Source organism: Aureobasidium melanogenum, assembly GCF_000721775.1.
Source record: "Aureobasidium melanogenum CBS 110374 unplaced genomic scaffold scaffold_18, whole genome shotgun sequence".
NCBI lineage: Eukaryota > Fungi > Ascomycota > Dothideomycetes > Dothideales > Saccotheciaceae > Aureobasidium > Aureobasidium melanogenum.
Genome location: NW_024470070.1, coordinates 69,856 through 89,809, shown reverse-complemented (window position 1 = coordinate 89,809; position 19,954 = coordinate 69,856). Strand labels below are relative to the sequence as shown.

The window sequence follows — 19,954 nt, the reverse complement described above, 5'->3', positions numbered from 1 at the left end:
CCTTGCCTGTCGCAGCGTCGTGGGACGAACAAGCAGTGTGCTCGTCCAGATGTATACTTTGACATAAAATAGGACAAGGGCTAGAAGCCACGCCCTAATCATCACGAGGGTCGCCAATCTCTCAAGATTCAGATTCACAATTTTCTTCCAAATTTTCCTGTCTCGACTCTGTCGTTTTCTCCCAGCTAATAAGCTTCTTGTTTCGTCTCGTGTGCCGATCACTGCTCGCCAGACTTCTGGTACATGATACGATAGAAGGCCAATGATATTTCAAGAGCATAGAGTCACATTTCAGGCACCACTAACAATGAACGCAAGGTAAAGTAGGTTGAAAATGCAGGTATCTCTGTGGCTTTTTAGACCAACCAGTGGTATATAAGCTAATGTGTGCAAGATGCAGCATGAAACACAAAAAGCAAAAGTTAAGTGCATGCGTATCCAAACTCCAACAGCAACAACAGATGTCATGTTTCTCCAAAAGTACAATCTTTTTGTGCAATGCGAAAACAACATAGGCCGTGGACGTTAATGTTTATCTGCGTGCGAAACAGCACAGCAGACCGGATTTGGCGAGGAACCAACAGCAACCGCAGAAGCGGACAAGTGCAACAATGGCGTTTGCCCACAGCAGAGCCTGGAAGAACCTTGCAGTACGCTTGCTGGCGCCACTAGTAAATCCGAACTTATCGAAGTTGTCGCTAGTGATGGCGACAGCGAGTAATGCGTTACTGAAGATCCAGAAGACGACCAGACGGGTACGGAAACTCTTGTACGAGTCCTCAAGGGTCTTGCTTTCTTTCTCCTTGGGTGCAACATACGGTGTCAGAGCGCGCTTGACGGTGGTCTCGAATTGCGAGTCAATGTCTGCTTGTGCTAGATCGACTTCCTCTATGACCGTCGCTTTACCATCTTGCGCTTTTTCTGTCTTGGCTGATGGCAATGCGTCGGCCTTGTCGGCACCCTTGGTTCCCCAGGACACATCGTGCCAATTACTAAAGGCGTAGACGTTGAGGATGTTGATGTACGAACTCATGATCAGAAGATACTGAGGGAATGAGGTGAACATGTGCCAGGGGTCGAGATACAGGAAGGAAGCGACGAAGTAGAGACCAAAGGTTGCAGCCAAGGCAATGATAATGATACCAGGACCCGTTGAAGAGAAGAAGGACTTGACAAAGTCGTCCGTGCTATCTGTATTGAAGCCTGGACCTCCTGTGAAGGCGTGAACGACCAGATATAGCGAATCGACAGTGATGTAAAGTTGGACAAGACCGAACCAACAGAATGAGACGATGTACGTGAATTTCGAACCTTTGGGTCTGTTTCCTAAGGCAAGAATGAATTGCAGAAGGACGAATGCGAGGTAGATGTACTTGATGATGGTGTTGATGATGGGAGTAGCGTCGTTGCCAAATGGGAAAGCGTGGTTATTGTTCGATGAGCTGGGAGTGCCGACAAGATCCATAATGACGGTAGTGGTCAACCAGTAAGAAGCCAGAGCAAACCAAGTCAGAATTTGCTGGGCAATGTTGTAGATGAGCTGGAGGTGCAGGAAGAACATGCGGACGATGTTGTGACCACTCTTGTACATGCGACCAAAGTGCATCAGGGAATAGATGGAGGCAGCGAACGAACCGTTCAGCCAACGACGACGTTGACCAATGAACTCGGGAGCATTGTCAGGCACATCAGTCTCACCCTTAGAGGCTTTGACGTAGGTCAGATGCCATTTGGAGCCCGCCTTTGCGACCAGTTCGAAACAAAGAATACGATCCTCGGCCAAAAACATGTTCTTCTTGAAAATGTTCATGCCTTCGATACCCTTCTTTCCGAGCTGTTTGGAGAGGGTGTGATCACCATGGAAGTATTGCTCGAGTGGACGACCCATGATAGCGCGGAAGCGGTAAGCAGAGAAGGCACCAGGCAAAACACTGACATAACCGAACGAACTCTCGAGCGGTTTGTCGAGAATGTTTGAAATCTTGTACTCGAAGTTCTGAGAGGCGACAAGTGGATTTACGAGGTTCTTCCAGCGAGGACCCAACATGGCGTGGATTTCACCACAGGCACCACCGAGATCCTTGTCGTTGTAGAAAGCTTCCCACAGAGCGAGCAGAGACTTGTGACCGGGCTTGGTTCCAGCATCTAGCAAGATACAGACTTCGGGGTTCAAGATGCGGCCAAAGGCAGTGAACAGCCATCTGTGCGAGTTGATCTTCTTGCTGTTCTTTTGCTTGAGACAGAACATCATCTGCACAGGAGGCAAAGTCGTTGGGCCGTCGTCGAGAGGGCGGATGAGTTGCTGGTTGGCTGTTACGGACAGCTGAGTGGTGTACTCGAACTGCGGATTGTTAGTATGCCAGACTGTGTGAGCTGGATAGACCAAGTCAACGTACAATGTGAGCAACCGTCTCCTTGCCGTCAATATCCTTTTTCATGATGCCATCCTGGTAGATACCGATCGTGGCCAGCACGTCCAGGGTACCCTTGTCGCAGGGGTCAATACCGTCGAAAACCAAGCATACAACAATCTTCTGCCATGCTGGACCTCCCTTGTTCCAGAATTCGGACTTCTTAAGGTTGACGATATCTCGGATGTTCTGCATGACACCGTGCAGGGTGCGAGCAGTGAGGACCTTGTCTTCGTTGTAGTATGTCACTGCAATCAGAAGTTCGGTATGACGATTGTACATGGCTGGTCGGAGATTGTAGCCATTCTTGAGCGTAAAGTCGTTGGGGTCGCATGTCGCCGCAGTGTCTGTTCAGGAGGTCAGCGCGTGAACAGTCTTGTCCCTTAGCGTATCAGAACTTACAGCGCATGTGGGTGAACTCCTCGCTGCCACTCTCGAGGTCATTTCTGTACTTTGCCTGGACAGCGTTTTGGATAGCACTGGGTACGGGGTAGTCGGCACTCAGGACATTGCCCTGGACCAGCTTGACCTTACGTGTGGCATTGCGCTTGAGGCCACCGCCGCCAGCAGCAGGTCCACCAATCTGTGCTCTTGCTTCCCACGCTTCGGTCGATGTTGTTTGTGCGCGCGAGACTGGAGAACCAGTGGGCTGATATCCCGGATCTTGGAGAGTAGTGCCTCGGTAGTCGTCATAGTTGTCGTACGAGGGCACGTGGGAGTTGTCGACATAGGAATCTGTCAAGCTGTAGCCGTGATCGTGTGGAGCGGGCGTGTGCGAGTGTGTGTCGTCAAACGGCCCCTGGTAAGCTCCGGTAGGGTTGGTATGCAGGAGCGATCGCTCGACCTCCTCGTCCGACTCGTGCTGGTTGTGGTACTGCGGTTGCCGCCGGTCAGCCGTCTTCTTGTCCATGTTTTTGTTCATGTTTGACATGAGTGGGAGAGCTTCGTACGTCGTTGTTTATGGCATCGTGGTCGTAGCCACCTGGAACGCCATGGTAGGCCATGCTCGGCAACTCTTGGAAAATTGCCCCTTACTGCTTGGTACGGTAGTCGACAAGGAATGCAATGAAACAAAGCCTGCGACGGCGAGTATCAAGTCTGTAACTTAAGGGGGTGGGTGTTGGAGGACAAGGAGGAAAGAACGAAACAACCACAAGAACTTTCCCTTGTCAGGGCGCCTGATCGAATGAACAAAGAGACCTTGGAACTTGTACTGTTGCTGGTCCCTGAGCCAGTGAGCCTCGTACGTACGCACTATTATGCGGAGAAAGCTGAAACCAATGCAGCGCTTCGAAACACACGCTAATTAATAAATGAGTACTCGCAAAAGTCACTCTTCTCTCATTCAAGACCCCGTTGGTTATTTGTATCATCTATCCTCCTTTTCCTACGTGTCCATCGTCCTTTTACCTCCAACTCAATCTCTGCATTTCCCTAGTAACCCTCGGCGACAAACCATGAACCAAATATAGCACCCTGTTGACGTTGACGCGCCGACGAAGCTGTGGCCCCCTTCACTTGGCAACGACGCAGACGGTGTGAACGTGAGACAACCTTTGAACCATTCATCACACTCTACTGACCGCCATCCGACCTCCTGCAGCATTTCGCCGCCTTCTGCACAAAACTGTCTCTCCACGCATCATCAGTGGCATTGCAGCTACCTGATCTCGAGACACACTTGAACAAGTGGCTCACGCAAATAACTTACTTCGATCAATTCGTATTTGATCTGCGCTTGGACCGGACTCACTTTACGCTGTGCGAAGTCCCATTCAGCTGCGCCTCATTTCCAGCTTGTGCTTGCTGTCTGTACAAGCCACAGGACGTCGTCATGGGCGAACTGGTCATAGTGTGCTGCCATGCCATTTGCACAAATCCTCCGTAAGGCTTCCATCTGGCTGTTCTTCCTGCCTCAATTGTTCATGCTCTTTGTTTCTGAGCAGAAATTCATATGAAGAGTCGAACTGGCTGCTCAAGCCTTTCCAGCGGTCTAATGCTTCTACTGGGAAGCCAGGAGAACACGAGACTTTTCTGCTGCATATTCAGGCTGGCGTGAATGCACTTCGTAGAGCGGAGACCATTCTCGTCTTCTCAGGTGCAAAGACCGAACGGGATGCGCCCTCGAGTGAAGCTGACAGCTATCGGAACATCCTCGTGCATTGCTTCGGTGATTCCGACGTTGTGCAACAAGCCATGACAGATGGTAGGGTATTGTGCGAAGACGCTGCAACAGACAGTTACCAGAACCTGCTCTTTTCCCTCATCAAGTACTACGAGGTGAAAGGCAAGTGGCCACGAATGGTTACTGTAATCACGCATAGTTTCAAAGAAGCTAGGTTTCTTGTTCGTGTGATTCGATATGGTCTCCTAAACGTGAGTACTGACAAGAACAGGAATGCCACGCGGACGCAATTTGCTGGCCCAGCGAGAAAATACGTGTGCAGGGGTTGAATCCACCATTTCCTCTATCAGAGTTGCGGGAGGTACAGAGATTAGAGAAGGAGACTCTAGACCTTTTCAGAGCAGATCCTCATGGTGCTCACGCGCCTCTGTCGTCAAAACGATTAGCAAGGCAATGGCTGGCGGATGTTGACCTGCTTGGTAACATCCCAGACACGTCCGTCAAACATTCACTACAGAGACTGCTGGACTTTCGGGAGCGAACGCAATTTGCTGAGCCTTCACCATGGACTGAAAGCAGTCCTTGATGGTCTATAGAACGATTCATGAGTTTAGAAGAATAAATTCAATAACAGGGTCATGGTCGTGACAGCGCCAAGCTTCTCGGAGAAGCATGTGAAATGTCCGGAGAACGAAAGCAGATGGTCGACAAGTTTTGCTCGACATGCGCCAAATCCTATGGACACTGTCGACATGCCTGCGACAGTTGCCACGACCTTTGTCTCTTCGCGGCATTCGTCTGCAAACCACAGGTAAGACACAGCTGAGCAGATTGCCTACCAGAAGCTCGTTCTGACCCTTCGCAGCCGCAGCGGCTGATGGAGCCATTTCTCCTGCCCTGCTCTCACGAGCTCGGTCAATGGCCAAAGAGCACGATGAGATCACTGCCAAACTCGCCGAGAACTTCGATACAAAGGCAGCCAAGAAATTGGGCCAGCTATCGTCCGTCACAAACGCGTTGAAAGAGTGGGAAAAGGCAAATGATTCTCTTTCGGAACTGCGCACGCTTCTATCAGACCCCAAGACAGACAAGGATCTTGTCGAACTGGCAGAGGAAGATTTGGCATCTTCGCAGAATGATTTCTCCCAAGCCTCGGATGCTCTCAAGCTTGCACTCGTTCCTCGCCATCCATTCGCCGATCTGCCATGCCTGATCGAAATCAGACCTGGCGCAGGTGGCGGAGAAGCTGCCATTTTTGCTGGCGACATGTTACGCATGTACACCTCATACTGCAACCGCCTGGGTCTACGGACATCTTTGCTCAAATACGAAGACGCCGATGGCCAAGGTGCAGGCTCAGACGCGCCACTGCAAGAAGCAGTGCTCGAAGTCGAGTCGCCAGGTGCATACGGCATCTTGAGATGCGAGGCTGGAGTTCACAGAGTGCAGCGCGTGCCAGCGACAGAAAGCAAGGGACGCACACACACTAGCGCCGCCTCAGTACTGGTTCTCCCATCCTTCCCTGCAGAGCCCTCGCAGGAATTAGGAGAAGACAGCTTTGATGATCCAAACAGCGACTACTACGTCGACCCCAAGGACGTCCGTACCGATGTTATGCGTGCAAGAGGAGCAGGTGGCCAGCACGTCAACACAACCGACAGTGCTGTCAGATTGACCCATTTGCCAACCGGAACCGTCGTCGCTATTCAAGACTCACGTTCACAACCCAAGAACAGAGAAAAAGCATGGAGGCTGCTCAGAAGTAGAATTGCTCAGTCAAGGCGTGAGCAACGAGAAGAAGAGATGCTTGCGATGCGCCGAAGTGTTGTCGGTGTCGCAAAAATGGGCAGAGAGAACAAAATCAGGACATACAATTGGGGTCAGCAAAGAGTGACTGACCACCGCAGCGGCATTAGTGTGCACGACCTGGACGATGTGCTCGAAGGAGGCATTGAACTCGAGCGTGTCATGGAGAGTGTCCGAGGATGGCTCAGCGAACAAGAGGTGCTGGGCCTGGCTGCCGAAGAAGAGCTGGCTGCTAAGAAGGACTCTTGAAGTACTGTACTATAAACACCACTGTATAACACAACTTCTAACAGCACCGAGATCGGATTGCTTATACACGCGACCATTCACGATAACCCCAACTCCTGATAGCCGGCCGAGGTAGGAGTTGGGGTAAGCAGACGCTCTATGACGAATATGGAAGGTGGGATGGCCGATTCGGCCAAAGACATGCCCGCAATGCCCCGCCTCTTGTATGTGTTGACTGCCGAGTTTCGATAATTGTACCATCACGTTGCCGTCTCTGTATATTTGAGGACTTGGCCGCTCCTTTTACTTGTAGCGATCATCCTTTTCTGTTCCATTTGACCATCCTCAGCTTCACTGAGCTTGTACGAACGACCCCGCATCTTTCAGGCTTTCCCCAGTCCTGAATTACAGACATGCCTCTTAATGCCCAAGCTATCTACCCTGCGGCGGACCCGGAGTTCGTCGCTTTCCCCAGTCGTAGAAGTGTAGTACACAGTACCAAGGGTATTGTGTCAAGTTCACAGCCTCTGGCTTCAAACTGTGGCTTGAGAATACTGCAACAAGGTGGAAACTGCGCAGTAAGTTGAATCCTCTACCCACAGAAGTAATAGGTTGACAGAATATAGGATGCAGCTGTCGCAGTTGCCGCTGGTCTGAACATGACCGAGCCTGGTAGCACAGGTATCGGTGGTGACATGTTCTGTCTGTTCTACGATGCAAAGACCAAGCAAGTACATGCTTTGAATGGCTCTGGCAGAGCTCCAGGAAACGCAACATGCGAGAAAGTACGACAATCCCTTGGTATCAAGGACGGCGAGAAAGGCACAATTCCTATGCACAGTGCACACGGAGTCACTGTTCCTGGAGCTGCAGCAGGCTGGGTTGATGTGGTTGAGAAGTTTGGCAGTGGAAAGTTGAGCATGGAACAAATCTTGACACCTGCCATTGAGTTGGGAGAGGAGGGCTTCCCTGTTTCGGAAATCATGGGCTACTACGTGAGTACTTAAACCACATCTCAGTTGAGGCACTCTGCTGACATCTCGTATAGTGGTCCAAGGCCGAAAAGTCAATCCGGGATGCCTCGCCCAACTTCGCCGAAATGCTCAAGAAAGATCCAAGTGCAAAGGACGGTTGCCGCGCTCCAAAGCCTGGCGAAATCATGCGCAATCCTACCCTGGCACAGACTTTCCGCGAGGTTGCCAAACATGGAAAAGCTGGTTACTACACTGGAAGAATCGCAGAAGAGCTGGTAAAGGTCGTTCAGGATTTGGGAGGCTTCATGTCATTGGAGGACTTGAAGAACCACATGGAGAAGGGCAGCGAAGAAGTTGACCCTATCAAACTCAATTACCGTGGACAAGGCATCGCAAAGTCACATGGAGAGACAATGCACGACAAGAGCTCAGAGGGTGTCGATGTCTGGGAACACCCTCCCAATGGTCAGGGCATTGTCGCTCTGATGGCATTGGGTATGCTCCAGGAGCTGGAGAAGAATGGCAAGATCCCCGCTTGGTCGGACAAGGACCACAACTCTGCTAGGCACATTCACGCTGTTGTCGAGACTCTCCGCATTGCCTTTGCCGATGCCAACTGGTGGGTGGCAGACCCCAACGTGGTCAAGGTTCCTTCTCAGGAGCTCATCTCGGAAAAGTACCTGGCCGAGCGTGCTAAGCTCTTCGACCCCAAGAAGGCTGGTGACATTCCTGACCATGGATCTCCAGCACACAACCATTCTGATACTGTCTACTTTGCTGCGACTGACAGCGAAGGTAACGGTATCTCATTCATCAACTCCAACTATGCCGGTTTCGGCACTGCCATTATCCCCAAGGGATGTGGTTTCACCCTTCAAAACCGTGCCTGCAACTTCATGTTACAACCGGCAAACCACCCTAATGTCTACGCACCTAACAAGCGTCCTTACCACACCATTATCCCTGCTCTCATCACCAACAAGGCAGATCAAAGCTTGCATTCTGTCTACGGTGTTATGGGTGGCTTTATGCAACCTCAAGGACACGTTCAAGTGTTACTGAATATGCTCGTCTTCAAGATGACCCCACAGGCAGCGCTCGATGCGCCTCGTATCTGTATTGGAGCAGGCATGCCCGACAGTGGTGATGTGTTTGACAAGACTGTTTACCTGGAAGACGGTATCTCAGAGGAAATCGCTGATGAGCTGCGCGCCATGGGTCACAATGTCGAAATTATCAAAGGACACGGCAGAGGTCTCTTTGGCAGAGGTCAGGTTATCAGATGGCATGTCGACCATGTAGAAGACCGTGGTGTCTGGAGTGCAGGCAGTGACCCAAGAGCTGATGGTCACGCAATCCCTTGGATGTAAGATGTTCAAAAATGCTATTGTAATATGAGAAATGTCATGCTGTTTCTTTGTTCTCTTCTCCCTGGTGTCACCACCAATAGAGCACAGTCCACTGGATCTGCGAAGATCCTACAACCTATCATTCCATAACCTTGCTTTGGGTAATTGAGCAGAGTTTCGAGAGTTTTTGAGCCACGGTATTCACTGACTTCGAAAAGTCCAAATTTAGAAGCAAGACCCTAGAAACCGTTGCACGTGGATCTGTCAAACTTTCGGCTGTTTTTTGATCTGCTCTCCTTTGTCGACAAATCACTCGAGCAGCAATACCCATTCATCTGGAGAGAAGATCGATGTTCTGCCATGTGGGTAGCTCGATATGCGATTCGCCTTCGCTTGATACAGTAGTCACGAGGGACTTGAGAGTTGTGTCACATATGAGGCGCCTAAGAAGAAAAATCAACGCTCTTTGTTCGACTCAAGAGCCTCGAACTCTATCTCGCAAGCTTGGCCGCCACCGACGGGCAAAGTGACGATGGGGCGGTGTCTGGCCTCAGGTTACACGCTGTCGCCCCGAGAGACGACTCTACGCTGCTACCATCAATGTAGGTCTTCATCAACGGTTCGCTCGCGTTGCTCCACAGATTTCTTGATCTCCTTAAGAACCATGGTTTCAGTGCACAGAGCAAGTCGAACGATGAACTTTTTCTTTCTTTAGAACACAGCGACGTCACAACATCAATTCTTCTTTCTGAGACGGCCAGAGAACAAGGGATATAAGAAGGTAGCATAGATGGGATGTCAGTCTTTTCTTTTATCATCAAACAATTACATCTTCATAACACCTCTTCTACACTTCTATCTTCCAACATCACTTCTACCGAATCTTCTAAGCACAAGATCAACTCTGCAAACATGAACTCCTTCAAGACCGCCGCCGTCTTCACCTTCCTCGCTGCCTCTCAGGCTATGGCACTCCCTGCCTATCAATGCAACCCGGCACATTCCTATCCAGAAGGTGTTTCCTGTGTCTCGACCAACGGAGCACTTTCTCTGGTCACTCCTACTGCCTCAGCAACATCTGGCTATGCCTGCAATCCCGCCCACAGTTATCCAGCCGGAGCTTTCTGCACTGAGGTCTCTGGCTCCTTGACTCTGGTCACTCCTTCGCCTCAGGCTACTCACTACGCCTGCAACCCTGCCCACTCTTATCCGAATAATGCCAAGTGCGTTTCCACCAACGGAGCCTTGTCTCTCGTGACTCCTGCTCCTCAAGCCACCCACTACGCCTGCAATCCCGCCCACAGCTATCCAAACAACGCAAAGTGCGTTTCTACCAACGGAGCCTTGTCTCTCGTCACTCCTGTTGCTCAAGCTACCTACGCCTGCAACCCCGCTCATTCATACCCGAATGCAAAATGCGTTTCTACCAATGGGGCCCTGTCTCTCGTCACTACCACTCCCCAAGCCACTCACTACGCCTGTAATCCAGCCCACGAATATCCCCAGGGCATTCGCTGCGTCTCTACCAACGGTGGATTGAGCCTCGTTACCCCTACTCCTGCTCCTACCACGTACTAGAGTGACTTGAAGGAGGATTCATCATGTTGAGAAGTCTTCATGTATATGTTTGTGTTTTTGATCGGCATAGCAATGGTTTGGGACTTAGGGAATAGATTGTATCAGGGAATTGCATAGAGAATCGGAGATTGACTTTCTACAATTGAACATGTGCCAAGTGATCAAGTTATCTTCAGTGCTGCCTCCCCTCGTACCAAGATCTGTAACTCTCAACTGGATTCATCGTTCTCCAACTATGCAACAATCCTTTTGGAAAGCAGAGGCACGTTCACGGAGAGTTCACAACTTCCGTCTCTCAGTGGAAAACATTTTGTTTCCTACAACCATTATGCATCCCTACAGCTATACACGACGTGTTTTATCACACGGGTAGGTGTAGATTCAGAAGATAGGCTCAGAAAAATGTACAGGAAATAAAATTTGCGCAAGTACGAAATTGGTAGCCTCGGAGAGTACTCCGAATAGTTCAAACAGGACCGCTTTATGGAGCAGCTGCACTTGATACAGTGCGAACGCGATCATCTCGATAGTAATGGTTTTCAACGAATAGTATCACCGAGTAGTGCTACATTGATGAGGTTTTCCTCAATACGACTATTCTTGCGCTTGTGCCACTCCTTCTGTTGTTCATACATCATGACTTCGCCCAGTCATCATTTCCTGTGGAGTCCTCACATCATTGTGACTCTTGCCCTTTGACAATGAAGTCGCGTGATCCAAGTGATGAACTTCGTGACGGTGTTTGAATGAGAAAGAGTCCAGATATTCGGCCCCAAACAAAACCCGCAACCGAACGCCACGTACGGCCAGTAGTGGGGCATTTACAGTGACGCAGCTTAAATTCCTCATACTGTGGAGTAATGATTAGCCCGAAACATGCATCTCCCTGTCGTGATGTGTGAAATACGTACCCAGTTCGTTATACATGAGCAAGTCATTAGTGGTTAATCTCCCGCAAACAGAGCGACCGAGCCTCATGGCATGCACCAAGTATGTCGATATATCGTCATATCAGCCAAGCTGTCACGCACTCGTCGATGAAACCTTACATGTTGACTGCGAACGCCATGGGGCATAGGAAAATGGTCGGCTCATCATTACATCGTGGTCTCAGGCACCAGGATTGAGATCTTGGAGCCCGAGCTCTTGATCGTAGGTATATAAGTATACTTGTCTACCTCTGTAGACTTTCTCTTCCTCATCCATCAACTACTCTACTCTTCAATCAATCACATAACCACCCGAATCAATCAACATGTCTGGAACTGATCAGTCTCACGCTACCGGTGGCTCCAAGGGTAGGCTTCATACTTCCATCGCCCTTCTACGTGCATTACTGACACAAAATCCAGTCCCCGAGAGCATTCAGCAGAACGCCCCCAAGGAGGTCGAGAATGCCCTTCCCAACCAGGTAATTGACCACAATCGATCCAAACGAATCTTCAACTCATACAGTCAGGTGCACCCCACTGGCAACCAGTCTCAATCTCACGCCACTGGTCCCTCTATGGTTCCTGAGGCCATCCAAAATGTCGCTCCCAAGGGCCTCGAGGAGGCTCTCCCCGAGAGCATCCACCCTACCAACCCCAAGTAAAGGGTTTGAGCACGACTATCATGTATTTTTATGATCAGGACAGAAATGCCGCAGCCGGCTCATGAATATGATAATTCACCTACCTTCTACATCGTCTCTACTCTTCTTGTGGCCATTCGTATTATTCTGCATTGGATTTTGGTGAATGATAATCTGGACCTTGATGACGAGGGGTTGACAAGTTCATTTTGTGATGCGGAGAAGTTGTGAGCTATGACCAGGTGCGTTGAAGTGATGTGCATCAAGAACGTGAGGAGTCTAACCGTCGGACAGAGTATCTTGCTCGACCTACTCTACCCTTTGCTGAAGACGACAGACATCCTTGAGTATGAAGTCTGCAAGAGGGCTTTACTGGAAGAGTCGTCCTCAGAAGAATTTGGCCAAAAGTGTCGATGCATGTTGGTTATAAACTTTTCACGTTTGAACGTTCTTTAAGGAATTCCACATGCCTCTCACCTCTAAGCCGATGGACTTCTCTTGACTACGACACATCACGACGTCCGTCAGAAAGTGCTTGCATCGACAAAGACTTTATTGCAACAAGAGTCATCGCATACCACGATGATTGTTTGCCGGCAATGAAGGGCAGATACCTAGAAGCCAGCGAATTCGGAGGGTCCAAGAAATGCCCAGCATTCTGCACAGCCCGCATCGGGATTGATAGGCAAAGGTCCGCCTATGCATGACTGGCCTACATTATTCAAACCAACGCTTGCTGAGCATCTTTCTGAGTATACTCGAGTCGAATCATGGTTGGGGTCAAGATACACTCACTGCAATAACATGCCTGGTCGCTTGTCATGTGGGCTTATCATCAATCCGGCGATCGGTACTGCGTACAGATCAGCGATATCTCGCCTATCTCCAATCACAGGCTCAACGAGTATATCGCTGAACTGAACTACATTCATGGAGGAAGGTGGGTTTAGGGTTCGCATGCTTGTAGTGACTAATTCTAATATTTTGATTCTCGTGGCTGCCATGTTGGGTGAGTCTTGTTGAATGACTCGATAGGCCGAGTATAAAACTTACGGAAGTCGCTGTCGCAAGAATAGCACCTGGTCCTCTCACTCTGTCCTTCGTCCGCCATCATGTTAATCCTCCAATACCGGTCTGTTTCCGCCGCGCTACTTTTATTATCCCAGATTGTCGGCACATCCTTCGCTTTCAAATTCACTCCTACTGGACAGACCGTTCAATTAGATGGAGCCTCCTATTATATTCCTCCTAATGTTGTATCAACAATCAGCGTCTCAAAGCCTCTAAAGAAAGCCTTGGACAGCGCTGGTGGATTGCTTCCCTTTACTGTTGTCCATGCAGACTCCTTCGGATATGGTGAGAAGGACTTCAGTAAGGACATCGCTTCTTATGTCTCTTCAGACGATGTCTTCAGTAAAGGATTCCTTGAAACTGTCTATGTGCAGTATTCGGGCACATCTGGCCACAAATATCCAGGCTTCTCGGCGCCAAAACTGTCCGGCAACAACAGTGTCGGTGTAGTGTCCGTTGGGTTTGCCTCCAACACTTCATCCATTCCCACTGGTCCCTATTTCGTGACTTCTACTGGCGCTGTCCACGAGGCATGGAAACTCTTCAGTGATTTTCAAGGTGCTTTCTTGGAAACCACTATTGCCAACAAGGATGGCTCGTTTTCGGTATTGCCCGCCAATGTCGAAGGACAATCGCTGGCGATTGCAGTACCTTCCCGCTTGTACTTCACAAAGACAGTTGGAAAGCCACTCGCGGGTGTCCGTATAGGAATCAAGGATATTTACGATATTGCTGGGTTGAGAACGTCCAATGGTAACAGAGCATGGTACCACTTTTACCCACCTGCAAACAAGACAGCCCTTGCTGTCCAACGGCTCATCGACGCTGGCGCTGTCATAGTGGGTAAGATGAAGACTTCACAATTTGCCAACGGAGAAGTCGCAACAGCAGATTGGGTCGACTACCACGAGCCCTTCAACCCTCGTGGTGATGGTTATCAAGACACCTCATCATCCTCTAGCGGACCAGGGGCAGGAGCTGCTGCATATGATTGGCTGGATATAACTTTGGGCTCCGACACTGGCGGTAGCATCAGAAATCCCTCACAAGTACAAGGCCTTTTTGGTAACAGACCTACATGGGGCATGGTCTCGCTTGAAGGTGTCATGCCCATGGCGCCACAGATGGATACTGCAGGCTTCCTAACAAGACACCCTGATATTTGGATTGATGCCTCCAAAGTACTCTACGGAGATAACGTCACTCTCTCGCACGTTTACCCTTCAAAGATTCAGACGATAGGTTGGCCTACTTCTAACAGTTCTGAAGCCGATGGTCTTCTCCTTTCCTTCTTGGATAAGTTGACAACCTTCCTCAATGCCACGTCCACCACCCTGAATCTGACACAGCAATGGTCCGAAAGCCATCCCTCAAACGTCACATCTTCGCTCATCGACATGATGAACATCACTTATCCCATTCTCATCGGCCAACAAACGTCTTCGGTCCGCGACCCCTTCTACGCCGACTACTCTGCGGCAAATTCAGGACGTCTCCCCTTTGTGAACCCTGTGCCCCTTGCTCGTTGGGGCTGGGCTGCATCTTTTCCTCCCTCCACAGTCGATGAAGCGATAGCCAACAAGACTACCTTCGGCAACTGGATCGACGAAACAGTGTTCGTAACCAATGAGCAGACCTGCAGCGAGACTCTAGGGCTTTACGTAGGCAATTCAGGAACCACCACCTACAGAAACGCCTATCGGAGCCCCCCTGGGATACCCACTGGTTTCTCGACCAGCAGAATCTCCATTTTTTCTGGTGTGCCCGATTTTGTGTTGCCTATTGGACAGGCAGCGTACAAGTCAAACATTACGTTGCAGACGGAATACCTCCCAGTCAGTGTTGATATCTTGGCGGCTAAAGGTTGCGATGGCATGATCTTTGGTCTTGCGCAGGATTTGGTCAAGGCTGGTGTTATAGGTGCGACGAAGGCTGGATACAGTGGTGTTACTGGCGAGCAGATCCTTTTCTAGATGTGTCGATATCAAGAGATATGAAGTAAAGCATCGTAATCTTAACTTGAAAACCAAATTGACAGACATTTCCGTCGATCTGTCAAGTTAGCAGTGCTAAGAGCTATGACATACAGTCTGCTGTGAAAGAACTCACCAACTATGCTCTTGCTGAACAGGTCGGGGGCCGAATATCACGGCAAGTATGGCCCCCAGAACAGTACAGCAGCCGAATGTCGTTAATCCTATGATCCAGTATATCTTTCGACGCTTGTTCTTCTTGACAACCGCCTGTGACTCTACGATAGTCTCACGGGCATGCAATGAGGATGACTGTTCTAGCTCTGGTGCCTCGAGTAAAGTCTGCAATGCAATGAAGTTGGTGTTGTTATTATTGTTGTTCTTGTTGGTGCTCTTTCTTGGAACGTAGTCTGTTGTTGACAGACTTCCTGCGAGTGTGCTTGTTTCAGATATTGCATCGCTATCTTTGGTATTGATTGAAGCCATTGCCTTTTCGAGTGTGCTCAAAAGACTGAATGAAAAAGATGAGCGAAACTTGACGTGACATCTCGCTGCTCAATATTACATGCATTTATCTCTATATTTTTTGTTCTTGCTGTTCTTGCTATTTTCGTGGTAGTTACACTGCATGAACTATTGATGCTGCATCCTCCGCACTCGCCCGCTTTGCTCGGAGTCGTCGGCAGTGAGGTTGGGATGATCCGCAGGTGGTTTTGTGATACCTTGGCCGCGTGGCTCTGGCAATTGTAGCATAACCATTCCTGGTTCCGTGAGTCGACAGCGAGCCTTGTATCACTGCCAGCGCGTTCATAATCTCGGGTGGCCGCTGTAGAGGACCTTCCATGTGACCGCCTACCAGTATTCTGCTTCAGATTGATGCGCATCATGGCAGGAACCTTGTTCTAATGTTTGGCAATGACTGCTCGTGAGTTGCAGCTGCAGGGTTTGCATTGATGTTGGGGATGGAAGAAGGAAGGAGTGTTGGTGACAGATGATCATGACGCGCCTCCTTGGCGAATGATTCCTTCCTTACCAGCCACATTTGTGACTGTACGACATATATCACAGTAGTGCTATATCTTCGATGCAACAGCCTTCAGTTTTGGACCTCGGTCGAAAGGTCATGCTGCAAGTCTCGACCTGACAGCAATCACAAACAACTTTTCACGATGGCAACCATCATACAACCAACCATATCAACAATTCTTTCACTACCACCAGATATCTATATCGAACAGCAACCTACCCTGACTATCACTTTAAAGCTCACTGCTCCAGCTCCAATAACAATCTTTACTTGGCCTACAATATTCAATCCTCAATTGGCTCTCAGACGACACAACTTCAAACTTCACGATGTGTCCACCGAGCTTCCCACTCCTATCCATCTAGAAAGCACCAAGGGACCTAAGCGTCCCGGGTTCTCTTGCAGAAAGAACAACTTCGATGAGAAGTATCATATTACGTTGTATCCTGGGGTAGATTTGGAGGTACAATGTCCATTTCTCATCATGCATCGGAACATGCCTGGGACGGGATTACCACGCTTCCACGTTGGGCACAGACATCGACTTGTAATCACTGGCGAAGAAAAAGTCACAAATTGGTGGTGGGAAACCAAAGACGACGTTCTCCTTGATGATGATGAGCCATACAACGAATATGAGGCTGCTGAAGGAGAGAGTCCCATCAATATACACGCTGACCCCATAGAATTTGTTGTCGAGGAAGCATAGGCAGTATCTAGTATTGGCAAGCACAACTCTTAAGCTTTGCTTGCAATTCGGCCACTCGGGTTCTCAGAAATGCAACCCCATCAACACTAGGTGTGGAGCAGAAGACCATGAGTCGGTGGACGACATCGCTCTCATCACTGTACTTAGCTTGTCCGTAGACCTGGCTGTTGTCCGGATCGTAGACGAAGTATCCAGCGCGCATGATAACGTCCCGTCAGGTACTGAGATGCAGGATAGCACCAATCGTGTGGGCTGATTGTTAGATTATATACCAGAAAAGTGATGTTTCAAGTACGTACGGCCACAGTCAGCTGAAAACTGGGCATCCCGTCCGCTCTGCCATACATAAGCAGTTGAACGGCAGATTAGTACTACGGTGGGTGACCACGTGGGAATCCCTGCTGCTGTACGTTTTGTCCTTTTGCTTTGAACAAGTAGAGTGATTAGCATTTTCCTATATGCTGTTGTTATCACGTCTGGAGATGTTCTGTTTGTGTCGTATGTGAGGCGTAAAATTCGGCAAGCTCCGTGGTCCTCGAGTAGAAATATAGAAGAGTACAGTTCCTCCATAATCCTCTTATGTATAAACTTGTCAATGAACACAAAATCTGATAACTTTCCATTGCCAATGAAAGATATGCATCACCGATGCTGGTCTCAGACTTTCAGTCCGTACGCTTTGCCATTCATCCGAATCTCCTCGGCTTCCATCGCAGGCGGCGTGGCAGGTGCGAAGAGCTCAATACCCTCCTTCTCATCTTCGTAGAAACCCTCGCGTCTTTCGTTCGCTAGCCACTCCCACTGTAAAGGCGAGTCTTCTCGTCCAATGGGGAAGATGCGTGGCTTGATGAATATCCTAAGGACGTAATATACAGTCGCTGCCGTTGTGAAAGTTAGAATGTAGCCGAGCCTGTACATGTTCTTTGCCGCCAAGCTGATGATTTCTGGTTGATACTGTCCAATGAGACCGGGTATTCCCATTGTTGTACCCAGAAGCCATGCGGTCACGCCAACTATATTGACGCCTGACCAGTACCAATACAGGCCTGACTTGCTGCCACTGAAACATGACCGTATGTGTAGGTTGCCTTTACGAACGACAAAGTAGTCAACAATGATGATTGCACAGAGTGGCGCCATGAAGATGTTGTATGATCCTAAGAAGCTGCGCGTTGTCAGTCTCATGTCAAGGGGGACGATCACCATCATATGGACATACCTAAGGAAGGCCGATGCATTGGCCATGAGCTGCCAAGGTTGGACAACCACTCCCAAGATCGCACACAGAATCTGACCTCGGCGAATCGTAAGGAACTTGGGAATCAGACCTGTCATATCAGCACCAAATGGAAGTGAGTTGGCACCAATATTGGTCACAAAGACACCGAAGAAGAACACGAGCGCGATGAAGAAGATGCCAGTACGAGCACCGGCGCTGAAATGGTGGTCAAGGATAACGTCGAGAAGATCCCAAACATTCCAGTAGGCAGTTCCCCATTTAATCTGGATAGATGTCGTCGAGGCCAGTCCAAGGAAGAAGACGAGGACTGTAGGGAAGAAAACACAAAGGCCTTGAAGAAGTCCAGCGTCTCGAGGCTTCTTGCAGTAGCGAGCAAGATCGGGCTGATTGACTAGCATGGGTGACAGGCCTCCAAAAATTGTGTTGATACCAGACATGATGGACCAGCCTAGAGGTGTAACCGAAGATGAGAGCTCGCCGGCTTTTGAAGCAATGTCCATATCTCCTAGTCCTGCACCCATACTCATGGCACATCCGAATAAAGCGAAAGCAGCCACCGGCATGGTGAATCCTTTGACCGTAAAGATGTAGTGGATGCTCTTAGGATGAACCCACATCTGAGCAAGATTAGCACAGTGACGCAAGCTTTTCAGATTCTGCAGAACAGCTTACGATTGGAAATTGTATGAGCCACGCTATGAAGAATGCCAAAAGTTGTTTCGACGATACGTTTGCGCTCAGCGGTAGCGTGTTATCGAGATTGTTCCAGGAATTTCCAAAAATGCAGCGGAACATCACAGAGAGGACGTTTCCGGCATAGAAAGTTTGGATGCCATACCAGACGATGCAAACCATAGCCCTGATGAAGACAAAAAAGTATGATCCGTACATTCCCATGACTGAACGTGCGAGCACTGGGCTGTAAATCGTTAGGTCCAGGAATTGCTGTATCTCCGACTCAGACTTACTAGCCGATGTGATATTTAGCTCCTGGACGAGCCATCAGGACGACGATCACAGATGCGAGGAATGAGCCGATGCACGCGGATATGAAGGACTGCTGCCATGTCTGAACAATGTTAGTATATCAATTGCAGAATCTCATTAATGGTCCGCTTACGAGGCCAACGGTGACCAGCGAACTTCCAGTGTTCCAACCAACGATGGAGAACTGACTAGAGAACCAGTAAAGAGGTAAGTTGTACCTTAAACGATCAGCGATAACCGTGACTCTGTGCCTCAAACAAGATCCTCACCATGTCCATGTCCTGTCTTTCACGGGTGTTGGTGCCAAGTCCTTGTTTGACCATCTTGAATCCCCAACCACAGCATGGCCTTCATTGCCCTCAGGAGCCTTCAAGAAATCTATGAAAGCCTCTTTGGACTGGAAAGGTGCAGCCATCTCGGCCTTACTCGGCATCGAAAGCTTGCCCATATTTCGCAGACACTCGCCAGTTGGCAGATATCGTTTTCTGCTGGAGTCCGAACACAAGGGCTTTGTCGAGATTGAAAGGTGTCTGCAGCAAGCTGAATACGGACTGGACTTTTATGCCCCCCCCACACATTTTGAAGGGTGAGGAGCAGCATAGCACTTATACCAATTGATCGGAAAACCTACACCAGATGCCATGGAGGTGCATGACCTGTGTTCCAGCTGTTTCGGCCACTTTTTGACCGACGTCTCTTCGCCGTCATGATAGGCTCAAGTAGCAACACATGAAGATCTAATAGACGGCTGGCTGTGATTTGAACGGGAATCTGAGAAAGATATGGCAATACCCTAGCGATTGGGGCACAAAGACAGCGGGAGCGCTCTCCGCAGATAACGACAACGTGCCAGAACCCACATTTCTCCCCATGCTTGGCGCTGTCATGCCTTTCTTCTAACTA

The 19,954-nt window shown here is 49.5% G+C and overlaps 11 protein-coding genes across 11 annotated transcripts; 7 read left to right on the top strand and 4 right to left on the bottom strand.

Moving 5' to 3' along the window:
* Positions 1-532: 532 nt before the first annotated feature.
* Positions 533-3,415, bottom strand: M437DRAFT_53783 (chitin synthase, class; the record flags this gene model as incomplete). The annotated part of the gene is made up of 4 exons (XM_041022588.1): positions 533-2,341; positions 2,397-2,758; positions 2,814-3,309; positions 3,362-3,415. The coding sequence occupies 4 exons, from the start codon at positions 3,413-3,415 to the stop codon at positions 533-535; spliced, it is 2,721 nt and encodes a 906-aa protein (XP_040877689.1).
* A 931-nt stretch (positions 3,416-4,346) lies between these two features.
* M437DRAFT_53550 (uncharacterized protein) lies at positions 4,347-5,122 on the top strand (the record flags this gene model as incomplete). The annotated part of the gene is made up of 2 exons (XM_041022542.1): positions 4,347-4,757; positions 4,808-5,122. Coding segments are annotated over 2 exons (726 nt in total), but the record flags the coding sequence as incomplete, so codon positions are not given.
* A 137-nt stretch (positions 5,123-5,259) lies between these two features.
* M437DRAFT_86380 (release factor) lies at positions 5,260-6,591 on the top strand (the record flags this gene model as incomplete). The annotated part of the gene is made up of 2 exons (XM_041028445.1): positions 5,260-5,347; positions 5,402-6,591. The coding sequence occupies 2 exons, from the start codon at positions 5,260-5,262 to the stop codon at positions 6,589-6,591; spliced, it is 1,278 nt and encodes a 425-aa protein (XP_040877687.1).
* A 392-nt stretch (positions 6,592-6,983) lies between these two features.
* Positions 6,984-8,914, top strand: M437DRAFT_67840 (gamma-glutamyltranspeptidase; the record flags this gene model as incomplete). The annotated part of the gene is made up of 3 exons (XM_041025005.1): positions 6,984-7,148; positions 7,197-7,565; positions 7,619-8,914. The coding sequence occupies 3 exons, from the start codon at positions 6,984-6,986 to the stop codon at positions 8,912-8,914; spliced, it is 1,830 nt and encodes a 609-aa protein (XP_040877686.1).
* An 891-nt stretch (positions 8,915-9,805) lies between these two features.
* M437DRAFT_53589 (uncharacterized protein) lies at positions 9,806-10,471 on the top strand (the record flags this gene model as incomplete). The annotated part of the gene is made up of 1 exon (XM_041022553.1): positions 9,806-10,471. One exon carries the CDS (start codon positions 9,806-9,808, stop codon positions 10,469-10,471), a length of 666 nt encoding a protein of 221 aa, XP_040877685.1.
* A 1,255-nt stretch (positions 10,472-11,726) lies between these two features.
* M437DRAFT_86377 (uncharacterized protein) lies at positions 11,727-12,065 on the top strand (the record flags this gene model as incomplete). The annotated part of the gene is made up of 3 exons (XM_041028444.1): positions 11,727-11,769; positions 11,824-11,882; positions 11,931-12,065. The coding sequence occupies 3 exons, from the start codon at positions 11,727-11,729 to the stop codon at positions 12,063-12,065; spliced, it is 237 nt and encodes a 78-aa protein (XP_040877684.1).
* Positions 12,066-13,156: 1,091 nt separating this feature from the next.
* M437DRAFT_53555 (amidase signature enzyme) lies at positions 13,157-15,088 on the top strand (the record flags this gene model as incomplete). The annotated part of the gene is made up of 1 exon (XM_041022543.1): positions 13,157-15,088. One exon carries the CDS (start codon positions 13,157-13,159, stop codon positions 15,086-15,088), a length of 1,932 nt encoding a protein of 643 aa, XP_040877683.1.
* A 132-nt stretch (positions 15,089-15,220) lies between these two features.
* On the bottom strand, positions 15,221-15,574 carry M437DRAFT_53655 (uncharacterized protein; the record flags this gene model as incomplete). The annotated part of the gene is made up of 1 exon (XM_041022561.1): positions 15,221-15,574. The coding sequence occupies one exon, from the start codon at positions 15,572-15,574 to the stop codon at positions 15,221-15,223; it is 354 nt and encodes a 117-aa protein (XP_040877682.1).
* Positions 15,575-16,257: 683 nt separating this feature from the next.
* Positions 16,258-16,824, top strand: M437DRAFT_86375 (uncharacterized protein; the record flags this gene model as incomplete). The annotated part of the gene is made up of 1 exon (XM_041028443.1): positions 16,258-16,824. The coding sequence occupies one exon, from the start codon at positions 16,258-16,260 to the stop codon at positions 16,822-16,824; it is 567 nt and encodes a 188-aa protein (XP_040877681.1).
* Positions 16,825-17,088: 264 nt separating this feature from the next.
* On the bottom strand, positions 17,089-17,394 carry M437DRAFT_53579 (uncharacterized protein; the record flags this gene model as incomplete). The annotated part of the gene is made up of 1 exon (XM_041022549.1): positions 17,089-17,394. One exon carries the CDS (start codon positions 17,392-17,394, stop codon positions 17,089-17,091), a length of 306 nt encoding a protein of 101 aa, XP_040877680.1.
* An 87-nt stretch (positions 17,395-17,481) lies between these two features.
* On the bottom strand, positions 17,482-19,499 carry M437DRAFT_53730 (uncharacterized protein; the record flags this gene model as incomplete). Its single annotated transcript, XM_041022579.1, has 6 exons — positions 17,482-17,989; positions 18,044-18,681; positions 18,737-18,983; positions 19,033-19,133; positions 19,185-19,269; positions 19,321-19,499. The coding sequence occupies 6 exons, from the start codon at positions 19,497-19,499 to the stop codon at positions 17,482-17,484; spliced, it is 1,758 nt and encodes a 585-aa protein (XP_040877679.1).
* Between the last annotated feature and the right edge of the window lie 455 nt (positions 19,500-19,954).